Raw genomic sequence first — 13112 nt, 5'->3', positions numbered from 1 at the left:
CTCCCTGTCTCTCCCTCCCCCCCATCCTCTCTGTCTCTGTCTCCCCCCCCCCACCCTGTCTCTCCCTCCCTCCCTCTCTCCCTCCCTCCCTTTTTTTCTCTCTCCCTCCCTCTCTCCCTCCCTCCCTCCCTCCTTCTCTTACTCGGAGACAGTCAGAACTCTCCTCCCTGACAGCCACAAACCTACAGCACTGACTGCATTCAGAGAGGGAACCTGCAGAGAAAACTTCACAGAAAACTTTTTGTTCTCGTTCCAGAGAATTTGCTGAAGAGGAGAAGGAAAAAAACCCAAACCAAACCAAACCAAACAAAAAACCTGTGCGTGAGGGGGGAGGAAAAGCAGGGCCTTTAAAAAGGCAACCACAACAACTTTTGCTGCCAGGATGCCCTTGCTTTGGCTGCGAGGATTTCTGTTGGCGAGTTGCTGGATTATAGTGAGGAGTTCCCCTACCCCGGGATCCGAGGGGCACAGTGCGGACCCTGCCTGCCCGTCCTGTGCACTGACCGCCCTGCCCAAGGATGTACCCAGCGCCCAGCCGGAGATGGTGGAGGCCGTCAAAAAGCACATTTTGAACATGCTGCACTTGAAGAAGAGACCCGAGGTCACCCAGCCGGTGCCCAAGGCGGCGCTTCTGAACGCGATCAAAAAGCTCCATGTGGGCAAAGTGGGGGAGAACGGGTACGTGGAGATAGAGGATGACATCGGAAGGAGGGCAGAAATGAATGAACTGATGGAGCAGACCTCAGAGATCATCACGTTCGCGGAATCAGGTGGGTGCTGGCACGGGGGGCCGGGGGGCGGCGGGGGGGGGGAGTTTGTATTTCCCTCACAGTCCTAGGAGCAACTTCTTTTCCCTCCCGCTGTCCACTGCCTGGGAGGGTCATTCGTTACGAGGTGGAGGTGGCAGGCAGGCGGAGGGGGGGGGGGGCGCGGGAGGGGGAGAGGGCTTCAGAGAAATGGAACTCAGGAGCCTGGCTCGTGATGGCTAGCTTACACTTGCTGTCTTCATCGGGTCACCCGGAGGAGGCTCCGGGGCCAATGTGAGGCTTGAAGCTGGTCTGGGAGAGGCGCCCTTGCCTGGTCTGGGAAACCAGGTTCCGAGCAGCCTGATGGAAGGAAGCTGGGGCACTGTCAGGGTGCTGGGGGAACCCGGGAGGCTTTGGGGGACTCCGTCCAAAGTTTGTGTGGGGGCAGGGGCGGAGTGGGGGAGTGTAGGATTGGGGTGGTCCGGCACAGATGAAGTCACTGTCTTAAAACAAATCTTCCCTTTAAAAGTCCAATCAGGGGCCACCTCAGAGAAGCAGGGCAAACCTATGAGTGACATTCCTTTTTACCTTCAGAAAGTCTGTCTATAAGAGTACAGGCGTCTCATTCTAGGCAGCCAAGAGCGACTTCAGGGGACAGTTGCCATTGACCCGGCAGTCACTTTTAAAACACTGACTTTTGCTTTCTGAGCTGAGAAAGAAAAAAAAAAAAAAAGAGTTTTGTTCTCTGTAAAGTTACTAAGCGCTCTCTGCCAAGGAATGCAACCTTGACAAAGTGCTCTCAGATACTACACTGAACTCTCACTCAATCCTTAAGAGGAAGAACTTTAATAAATAGATTCTAATCTTTGGCTCAGGACCACACTAACCTGTTGCTGAATAGAAAATACCTGTCAAAAGTGGAGGCGGAGATCTGGAGCCAGGTCACTTTTAGTTCTGTGACACAGATCCTTTTGCATGCCTACCAGCCCGTGCAAGCCCAGGCACACGGATATGTTCATGCCATGTTACCTTCATGGTAAGGCCAGGCTAAGGAATCATATCTCTTGGCAAACCTATGTGAAAGGAATGCCATTGTTTTGTTTGGTAGAGCATATGGCCAGTAGAGTATGTGCAGGGGCTCCCAGCATTTCTGTTGGAAAGTTTGCCGCAGCAGTGTAAACATTAAAGGCAACACTCAGAATTTCCAATCCTGAAAACCTGTTGACTCAGATGTTCTGTTTTCAAGAAAACCTTCCAAGACCTGGGCATCCTTTTGGGGGAGCAGACAGCCAGTTGGCTTCCTGGCTTCCCCCGCTGGAGGAGCCCTGGTGTCCTGCAAGCTTCCCGGCAGGGTAGTGTAGCTCTCTCCTCAGAGCAAAATTCTTTTAAAGGTCTTACTTTCTTTCCCTAAAACTTTCTGGATAGAGCCCCCAAGGACATGGTGATTAGGACTTTATTTTTTGAGGCTTTTTGAGGAAAATCAGTCAGGTTGGAGTTTTCAAGTTGCCACCCAGTTTTCCTCAACCTTTCCTGTGGCAAGCAAGGTAGGAAAGAAAGTGTTTGATGGCTTTGGGTCCTGCGCAGAGAATGGATTCCAGCAGTCCAGAGGTCTGCTCCCTGTCCTGACTCAGAGGGACCCCGTGTGTTTTTATATGCCAGTTCCCACACATGATAGCCTTAATTGCAGCTCCTCCTCAATTGCCTTTTCCACATCGTATGGCTAAGTATACCTATGCCCTTGACCACTTTTAACATACACCTGGTGCTAGCAAGATGTCCTGCTTTCTCACTTAGCTGACTTGTATAGGAAACCGCTCTCTTGGCAGTGGGAGATTGTGCAGTGAAAGAATTTGAATATATCTATATATATGTATTAATTGACTTCATCTCGTGCCACTCTTTTTCTAAGTTATATGAAATCTTGTCATTTTTAAAAACTTTTCCTTTTTTTAAGTGTTTTTTAAATTGAGAGAGAGGAACAGAGATGGGAGAGAGAGAAACATTGATGTGAGAGGAAAACATTGATCCATTGCCTCCCTTATGCACCCCACAACCTGGGTATGTGCCCTGACATGGAATCGAATCAGTGACCTTTTGGTGCATGGGGTGACGCTCAACCAACTGAGCCACACTGGCCAGGGCTTAAAACTTTTCTACTAGGTGTTTAGTTAGAAAGAAATTGAGCTATTTTTTAAAAAGGTGATTCATTTGGCTCACATGTTGACTAAAGTTTAAGGTTAGTAATGGAAAACTACTCCTGGTTGAGTTTACAACTCAATTTTGGGTGAGCTGCTGGATTCTAGACAAGGTTTATTGCACTTGCTTATTTTTCCCATCTGAGAAGTTTCACACACCAACTTCAAGTTGTATTAGTATGATTTCACAGATTTGATGATTGCTATATGAACATCTATTCTCCAAAGAGAGCACCATGTGAGTATTTTGCTGCTGTTTTCCTGGGAAAGAGATTTATCATCTGAATGATTGTAGTGAATATCTGAAAACATTTTATTGCTTTTGGAATAATTCAACTTTAATAGAATCCAAAGTATGTCAAATGTCAAGATTTTTGGAGAATAGCAAGGGAAATTTATTTTTCTTTCCCTTCTAAACTATTTTGTATAGCACAGACTCCAGTCAGTAAGTGTCACCTGCACGCATGCCTCAGATGCATACCATAGATGCACCTTTCAACTACAAGATTCCTCATAGTTAGTTTTTGCTTCTAGTCTCTTTGATTGTTGAATAAAGCCAAGACATGGCCACAGCAGTGGAAGAACTGCAAAAATTCAAGTGCTTAGAACTCTTTGAACTGAGTCTGTCCCACTGTGCTCAGGTGGAAAGTGCCCCATTTCTGTAAAACTTATGTGAGTTGTTATTGAGTAAGTGGCTGGGAATCACTCTCAAGCTCTCTGAAATGTGTTCCAACCAACAAAAATGATGTTATTTTTATTTATGTCACCCAAGATTGCTCAGCCATTCTTTGCATGGCCGGCACAGAACCCTCGGTGTTTACGTTAAAACCTTAAAGGAAAGGAAGATGTCAAGCCAACACTCAGTAAGATTGTCATTGAAACTAAAGTCAGGGGCCTTCTTGACTGCTATATCTTAGTATCCTATTTTGATTTGTGACAATAGCTGGTCAGTCAATGTATAATGACACTATATCGCTGAGTCTCCATATGCTGCCAAATTTATAGGCTGGTTCTGGTAATGAAGTTGGCAATTGATAGCATTTGTTGAAGAAAGACAAATGAAACATTAAAAACTGGAAAATGCTTACACAGTCAGGTATGGTTGAAAGCAACACTAATTCTTCCCTTTTGGAGAGTCTAGTTACAGAAGATGAGTTTGAAATGTACACTTTCCAAACAGGGGTCTAACAAGGCTTGCTGGGGTGACTGTTTTCCCCACCCCAAGAAAGCTATCTTAAGGTGGAGTTGACTTCCACCATCCTATTCCAGTCTTCTGAACTTTTCTTCGAAAACCCCTCACTGAAGAGTGATTTTACACACTTTCTTCTCTGAATAATGGGAAATGATGGGCCACAAGAGGGCGCATTCCAAAGACTTTTGCTTCTTACCAGTTAATCTTTTAGGGAAGCACAATTTCACCTCCTGGAAGGCCCACTCTGTAGCACGCTAATCTTAGTGATTATCAGTTACTGCTTTCTTCCTCTCATCCAGGAAATGTTAGGATTTTGTAGGAAAGGAGGAACATGGCTTCCTGTAATACATTAAGTGAGACAGAAGGAAAAGGAATGGGAATTCTAGTGGTGCATGTGAACTTTCCCAAGCTCTGTGGAAGACAGTGGGAAGATAAATTTCAGAAGCAAACAAAACAGTGCGTGGAGAAATGTGACCATGAATCATCAGCCATACTGATTTGCTCACACATCTCCCCATAATACGGCTGCCTGGGCTCTTGCAAAAAACGTCTTCCCTGTCCCCTGATTTTGTTGCCTCATTTGCCTGTCTTATCAATGCTTTTCACACACGACAAATGACAAGTGGATGTGAACAAGGGGGGAAAAGCCTATTTATTTAACGCCTTGTGGGAACACAGTGTGCAGTTTCAGAGGATGTGTTTGTTTCCAGACTGAGAGTGTGGAGAGAATGGTGGAGGAAAGAGGCGAGAGAGAGCAGAGGTTGGGCCTGTGAAGGAGGTGTATGAGAGAGGGGGAGGATGTCAGGATAGAAACTCCATTTTAACATTCCGAGAACTGGGAGTAATACCTTCCCAGGCACTTCTCACGAAAACACCTATTTGTCTTGGCCCTTTGTGCTAAAATATACTTGATTTGCTCTCTGAGTTGTAGTTTAGAATTCTTCATCCTGAACTGGGTCCTAGATCTCCAATCCAAAGTTCCCAGGATCTTTGGAAGGAGTTTCCAAAAGTCTGCGAGTTGAACCTTAACAATTTCTTCTCCTTCTTTTAGGAACCCAAAGCCCCTTTCTCTCTAAATATTTAACCGGTTTATTTTTCATCCCGATTTAAATTAAAGTGCAGGAATGTGGGTGATCATTGACAATTCCATAGCGTGTCCTTAGCAAATATATTAAGGCTGAAAAATCAATCAAGACCATTTATGACCAAACGTGCAGTTTTGCTACCGACAGGACCCTTGACTGCAGGTGAAAGGAGGCATAAGCGCTCTGTCCTCACTGGCTGCTTATGCAGAAACCCCTGGAGGCAGTCCTAATGCAAAGTTAGTGCTTCAGAAAACACACACGCGGTCCCTGGTGGCTCTGTCTGCCCCCGCCAGCGACTATACCATACCTAGGCACAGTGAAACCCTGATGAAGAATGGAGCATTAAATTAACAGTCATATTTTACAGCGAGGCTGTTGCCCACAAGATGAGTTTAAATCCTCTACAAACAACAAGGCTTTCCACATTAACATTGGACATAGTCCCCACAGATAGAAGGGCATCGTACTTTATACAGGACCCTGGTGAGGAAAACAAAACACAAAGGAAACACTGAGTGTATTGCTTAATTCATTGGAAATGTTCATATGCCCATCCGCCCACAGATTTGAGTTACTGGACTTGGGGGATGAGCAGCATCCCGGTGTGGGGGAAGGGAATAATGAGGGGCTGGGCAGTTAACCCTTTTGGGAGGGGGATTCTACAAACATTTGAAAAAGTCCCGAAAGCAGATGACAGTCTGTTTTCAGGTGTCGTTACTTCCAGCTCCCCCTGTCTTCCCTTTTTCTAATCCCTCTCACCGGCAACATTTCAAAGGCGTTCCCTGTAAGATGCAAAATTTAGCTCTCCTACCCATTTTTAGGCATTTTTAAAGATCTCCCTTTGGTATATGTCCATTGAGGTTTAAGTGATGAAATATTATCACCCACATGGATTTGTGTGGGACTCTCTTAGTGAATTACTCAGGCAGAGCAGGCTGTGATACAAGCCTTGCTCACAAGCGTCAGGGAGGAAAAAATAGCACAGAGGCTGAAAAGAATATTATCAGAGTAGGTAATGAAAGGTTAGCAAAGCCACTAGCGGTATCTTATTAAATAGGTAATCGGGGAGGAACCCAGTGTGCACCTGTGGAAACTAAAATGCTGTTACCTGCTCACAAAGCATCATGGGAAGGCTTCCATTTCAGGATCTTACAGCAGGAGATATTTAAGTCAATCCTGAAACTGATTAGTAATTGATCCTAAACACCTAAGCCTTAGGTAACCTCCTTCTCTTTTTCAAATTGTTACGCACACAGATTTGAAGAGTGCACCATTCTGAAAGCATCGCTGCAGTATAGCAATCTCTCTCAGGTAACATACACATAAAGGGAATAGAATCAAGAAGCTAGTTATATTTTCCATACCTAAGAAATAGGAAGGCTGTAATTCCTTTCTGAAACCTACAACCTCAACAAATATTAATTTCATCTCAGCTTCTAGCTGTCTCATTCTCCCCACCCCCTTCTGCAATGAAAGCTAAATGTAAAAGAAAAAAAATATGCACTGTTTAATAAGTCAGAACACAATAGAACTTTTAAAATGTACCTGCATATAAGGTAGATTTTAAGAAGACTTGATTCTCTCTCTTCCCCCTGTTCTCCTGAGCATTATGGCAACAGCATTTTCACGAAATGGGATCTCAGTTTTATTTTATTCCTGACAAAATATCATGCAATATACAAATAGCAGTTCCAGAAATGGACACCAGGAGAAGGAGGCGACAGGCATGTCAATTAGTGAGGGGAAAATCCAAATGTCAGAAATATGGGGGAGAGATACAGCATGCAGGCAACGGATGGGAATACAGGGAACCGTCTTCAGCGCAGTTAATGAAACCAGTGCATAAATCAGCGCCGCTGCTCTCCGCAGTACCAGGGGATGCCATGCAGTGACTTATCCACCAGGACCAGGATGAAAGTCATTTTCTGATGACTCTCTGATCCTAATATAACAGCACCTGACAGATTGAGTCCCCTCTAATGAGTACTCTCTTTGTACAATCCTCTCTCAGGAACACGAAATCATTTGCTTCTAAGTACAGCAGCCTGTGAAGAAGGGGTGGGGCTAGCTCATGCATTAGAAACCTGATCTTGTGAAAGGAGAGGCTGTCCTGTAGGCTGCTGCTGGAAGTAAGCAGCCTGGGGCCTTACAAATCTATTTGCATTCACTGTCACTGGTTCACCTCCACGGAGCCCTCCCTCTACCCCCCTTCCCTCTACCTCCCACCCCCCAACGTCTGTAAACATCTCTGCATTTTATTCATGGAAAGTCCAAAGTGTGGGTTCAAATTGCTACCTGTCCCCTCTCTTACCTGAGGGCCATCTACCTTCACCCTCAGCCCCTCCAGGCAAGCATGGGTCAGAGCAGAGCAGAACCTGTGGCAATGAGTTATCTGAAACCCAGTGCTCTCATCCTGGGGACAGGTCAGATGCTTCAGTTTCAAACTCATTCCTAGAAACACACACACACACACACACACACACAGACACACACACACAGAGAGAGAGAGACAGAGAGAGAGAGAGAGAGAGAGAGAGAGAGAGAACAAAACACAACCGTGTGCCCTCTGGCTCCTCTATTTTAGCAGCTACTATCTCTCTGTCTTTGGAGTGGCATCCTACACAGCTCAGGGTTTCAGAAGCTGACCTGCTTAGAGCAGAAGGGAGAGCAGAAGGGGCTTGTTAACGTCCTCCAATAGCAGGACCTGTGGCCTCAGTGTGGGGAGCCTGCCACTCCCGTGGGCTGGTCTTCAGAGGGTGGGAGGCTTTGGCCGCCTTTACCTCTGGTCTTGGCAAAACCCTACCCACCACCTTAAAGTCAGCTGCGGATTGTCTTCTTAAATTTAAATGACTACGCTCTCCTTCCTGGAATCTTCTCTTTGCTTTCTTAAAACAACAAAACAAAATTGAACAACAACAACAAAAACCCACCAATTTTTAGCAAAGGGGAATACTGGATTCACTTTTTTAAAAAGTCATCATGCTTCCTAAAAAAAGGACAGCTTTCCCCTGTAACTGCTCCTCGCTCTAGTGATCTAACCATAAACCCAGCTTTCTATTCATTTCAACTTCTGCCAGTGACCTGAGGTCAAAGGAGCGCTCCTCACCACCGCCATCAAGGCCAGGGTCCTAGCAAGTTTATACGAAGATGCCAGAGAACCTTTCCTATGCAGCCCTCCTTGGCCCTGACCTCAGGGAATTTACCACTATCATAATCACCGTGTGCAGAGTGTGTTAAATTAAGAACAGAATCTGCAGTGCACAATGCACAGAAAAGCTGCCTTCTGCTGCAGGCAACTTGAAACTGTGCCTAGAATTTATGGTGCCGTAAACATCTCAGGGTGGAGAGTGATAAGTACGGCCGGATTTCCGTTAGCTATAGAAATCCAGGCAGAGGACCCTCCTCGGGAATCGTAAGTTCTGAGATGAACTTATTTAAAACTGTTCTCAGATTTGTACACGGCATGCATGTGTGCCAGACAGCTCTAAGCAGGTTCATGCAGGAGGGGGTCGTGAAAAGAGGGCATGTTTCATATACTACCCAGTGGTGAAGTGGAAGTGAGGAAAAATACTTCATCAATCAAAAATTCTAGTCTGAACACCTGTCCCTTAGAGTACTGGTTGCCCATGAATGAATAGACAGGTGCTAGTGGAAAGAGAAGAAAACAGGTGACTTTCTTATGTTTGAGCTAGGCAAGAACTGAGTGGTTGCAGAATCCAATCACTCCACCAATGTAGGGATTTTCCCTCTGTTAGAGCAGTTGTTATAACTGGTGCTTATTAAGCTGCATTAAGGGAAGGAGACAAAAATGAGGGATTCAGAGGTAGCAGGTAGATCTCTTAATATAAAATACTCAATGCTAAGGATGCTGCCACCCGTTAAAAGAAATAAACGAATTGCCTACTTTCTGCTAAACACTGTGCACAATAGATAGGACCTCAGACCCGGGCATCCTAGATTAGACTGGCAGGAGATGTCAGAGAAGGCTTCTAGAGTAAGTGGTGTTGTCCCTTCTGCAACCTGTTCTTATTAAGGGCAGCCACTGAGGGTTGGGTGTTGGGAGGAGTATTCTAGGCAGAAAGAACTGCAGGCGTGTCACTGCCCAGGGGTAAAAGGATGCATGGGGTGCTCACAACGTCAAACAAACACAGTGGGCTGGATTGCAGAGGATGGGACACAGAGAGAGCTGAGGACGAGGGCAGAAGCAGTTCAGGCAGAGTGCAGTGTCCTGGGCAGTTCCTGTTTTAAACCGAGGGAAATAGAAACTCAGAAAAGGACTGTAAAGAATGAGTGGCATGATCAGACCCACCCTTGGGAAAGATTATTCTCCCCATTTCCTGGAGAAAAGATTGCAGAAGGGCTTGGCTCCCCACTGGAGAGGCAAATTAAAGAGCACGCAGGTGCTGTGACCCAGCAAAGAAGAGATGGGGAGTGAAGCAGGTTGTGACTAGGGAGGAGGAGGCTAGATGCCACACAGACTTCTGGGGCCGGGGTTGGGGTTAAGGGGTTCTTTGCATATTTGTGTGGGAATAATATAGCCACAGCTTGCTAGAGCTTACAGTGTGTTTTTATTTGTGTTATTCCATTGGATCCTCCCAAACCTAACGGAGAGTGGGTCAAATGTCATATGTGATCCCCACTTGATCGAAGATGAAACTGAGATGAAGCAATTAATCAACAGATGCAGCCCCCTTCAGCCCCCAGACACACTCAGTTTCTAGGCCATGTTCTTTCTAGAGCAAGACTTGAGCAGCTTCTCCTGTAAAGGGCCAGAGAATAAATGTTTTAGCTTTGTGGGCCAGTCTCTGTTGTAGCTACTGAACTTCATATTAAAGTGCAAAAGTAGCTGCAGACTAACCTATAAAGGAATAAGCATAGCTGTGGTCCAATAAAACTTCATTTATTGGCACCGACGTTTAAATTTCATATAATTTTCACTTGTCACAAAATACAATTTTTCTTCAATCATTTAAAAGTGTCCAAACCTGTGGCCCTTAATTTGCCTGTGGGCCATACTTTGCTGATCCCTGTTCCAGATGGTCTGTAGCAGAGGCCCCACGGGGGCCTGAAATTAGTGAGGAGCCGAAAACACAGGAACTAACCATGTCCCCCACCCCTCTCTCTTGTGCTGTGTTTCATTCTCAGGCACTACCAGGAAGACGCTGCACTTTGAGATTTCCAAAGAGGGCAGTGACCTGTCAGTGGTGGAGCGTGCAGAAGTCTGGCTCTTCCTAAAAGTCCCCAAGGCCAACAGGAACAGGACCAAAGTCACGATCCGCCTCTTTCAGCAGCTGAAGCATCCGCAGGGCAGCTTGGACACAGGGGATGAGGCCGAGGCCGTGGGATTAATGGAGGAGAGGAGTGAACTGTTGATATCGGAAAAGGCCGTGGATGCTCGAAAGAGCACCTGGCACATCTTTCCTGTCTCCAGCAGCATCCAGCGGTTGCTGGACCAGGGCAAGAGCTCCCTGGACATTCGGATTGCCTGTGAGCAGTGCCATGAGACTGGTGCGAGCCTCGTGCTCCTGGGCAAGAAGAAGAAGAAAGAAGAGGAGGGGGAAGGCAAGAAAAAGGCCGGAGGAGAAGGCGGGGTGGGAGGAGACGAGGAGAAGGAGCAGTCCCACAGACCTTTCCTCATGCTGCAGGCCCGGCAATCGGAAGACCACCCCCATCGGAGACGGCGGCGGGGCTTGGAGTGTGATGGCAAGGTCAACATCTGCTGTAAGAAACAGTTCTTTGTTAGTTTCAAGGACATTGGCTGGAATGACTGGATCATCGCTCCCTCTGGCTATCATGCCAACTACTGCGAGGGTGAGTGCCCGAGCCACATAGCAGGCACGTCGGGGTCATCGCTCTCCTTTCATTCAACCGTCATCAACCACTACCGCATGCGGGGGTACAGCCCCTTCTCCAACCTCAAGTCGTGCTGTGTGCCCACCAAGCTGAGACCCATGTCCATGCTGTACTATGATGATGGGCAAAACATCATCAAGAAGGACATTCAGAACATGATAGTGGAGGAGTGTGGGTGCTCGTAGAGTGCCCAGCCCAGGGGGAATGGGAACAAGAGTTGTCCAGAGAGGACGGTGGCAAAATGAAGAAATGTTTAAGGTTTCTGAGAAAAACCAGAAAAATAAGAAATTAAAAAAAACAAACAAAACTAAAAACAAAACCTGAAACCGATAAAGGAAGATGTGGAGACATTCCCTATCCAGGGCTCAGAGATGAAGCAGTGAAGGAGATGGGAATTGGGAAGGAAAGGCAGAACGGAGTTTCCTTCATTCCTTCTGATATCAAAGTGATGGTATCAGTCGTGGGATAATCAGTCGAGCATTGTCCTCTCCTTTTCAGTTCCCTTTCAGGGTGAGCCCGGAAGTCAGCTTGTCTAGTCTGCCATAATGTGGGCTAGCACAACCCAAATAGCATCAATAGAAAGCCATGAATTTGAAAGGGCCGGTCACAGGCACTTTCCCACCCAGTTACCCAGGTTGTAAGGTATGTCTGCGTGACCCTCTCTCTGTGTATAGCAGTGTGCTAACCCTCCCCCCCCCCACACACATGCACACATGCCACAGACCCCGCACACTCAGACACCCTCCCCAGACACACACACACAGAGGCATTTCTACACACCAACATACATCCATGTACCGGTAAAAGAACAATAGTGTGCAGGTGGTCACACTTCCTTTCTCTGCAACAAAACAAAACAACAAAACAAAAGCCAACAAAAAAAAAATTTGAGAACAAGACTAGAAGCGTAAAAGATCAAGGAGAAAAGAATACCAAGTTATATTTCGTTAAGGTGCTTATGATCCTAGAACTATGCAACCTAATAGGTTTGAAACTGTTTACCTGAGAGAGAACAAAAAGAGAGACTTTTTTGTATTGGAAGTAACCTGATTAATTTTTATTTTCTTCAAGGAGAGATACTTGAAAGGAATATGTTTGTCCATGTGTTGGATCCAAACATTTCTATATTTTGTAAATGTTGTGTTTTTTTTTTTTTTTTTATCGTTTACTATTTGCACTACAATGGTGTTTGACCTGTCCAATCCTTATTTAACAAGTATTTTCTTTGGGTAGGGGTGGGAGGGTTAAAAGCTGCACTTAATGTGAGCTATAAAAGAACTGCTACAGCACACAAAATAGCTATTTTTATTATTATAATTATTATTATTATTTTGTACCTTAAAAATAGACACATACACCAAAGACATTTGTGTGAGCCTTTAAACAGTCTGTCTGTGGTTGGTTATCATTCACCATCAATGAGTCAGGGGTTGAGATTCAAGGTGAGTAGGGTAGATTGTGTTCAGGCCTAAAAGACCTGAGAAGTTTGATTTTGACTCCTTTTATATCCATGAAACAGGACATTTCATACTGGATGTACAGTAGTTGTACACTGTTGGATATCAAGTTTAATCAAATTCATGAAATGCTACATGCTTGTATATGTATATATACATTGCTTGTGCATATGCATATCTGTGTGTATATATACATGTATTACATCATGTCCATACACATTTTAAGCACTTCAGGCTGTCATTTTTTAATGTTTTTAAAGAAATGAATGTTTGTGTGCAAAACACAGTATTTTTAAGAAGGAGAGGTTATAGTTTTTGCTTTTACTCTGAACTAGGTGGGCACATTTCAAAAAATTTGATGGGAAAAAGCCTGGAAATTCCAGTGAATATTCAGCAAGGCCCTCTTTCAATGTACAGAGATCCAATCCCCTCCTCTTCATTGTCCCCATTCCCATCCTACAAGGTATTCCCTGCTGGAAAAACAGGAAGCTCCTGTTCATCAAAGCTCTAGGCTGATTTTATTTTTTGAAGCTTATATTTATTATCTATTGGAATCAATCTTAAATCAGAAGCTTTTCCAGAAA

The 13112-nt window shown here is 45.3% G+C and overlaps 1 protein-coding gene across 1 annotated transcript; it reads left to right on the top strand.

Annotated features, from left to right (window-relative positions):
* Nucleotides 1–318: 318 nt before the first annotated feature.
* Nucleotides 319–11419, top strand: INHBA (inhibin subunit beta A). The gene is made up of 2 exons (XM_028159477.2): nt 319–770; nt 10364–11419. Exons 1-2 carry the CDS (start codon nt 383–385, stop codon nt 11254–11256), a joined length of 1281 nt encoding a protein of 426 aa, XP_028015278.1. The 5' UTR covers nt 319–382; the 3' UTR covers nt 11257–11419.
* Nucleotides 11420–13112: the final 1693 nt, after the last annotated feature.

The sequence above is a fragment of the Eptesicus fuscus genome, chromosome 14, assembly GCF_027574615.1.
Source record: "Eptesicus fuscus isolate TK198812 chromosome 14, DD_ASM_mEF_20220401, whole genome shotgun sequence".
NCBI lineage: Eukaryota > Metazoa > Chordata > Mammalia > Chiroptera > Vespertilionidae > Eptesicus > Eptesicus fuscus.
Note: the sequence above shows the minus strand (reverse complement) of the source record. Positions and strands in the feature narration are given on the sequence as shown.

Coding starts and splice junctions, on each gene's coding strand:
- INHBA (XM_028159477.2), top strand. CDS start 383: ATGCCCTTGCTTTGGCTGCGAGGATTTCTGTTGGCGAGTTGCTGGATT. Junction 771..10,363: donor CATCACGTTCGCGGAATCAG/GTGGGTGCTGGC, acceptor TTTCATTCTCAG/GCACTACCAGGAAGACGCTG.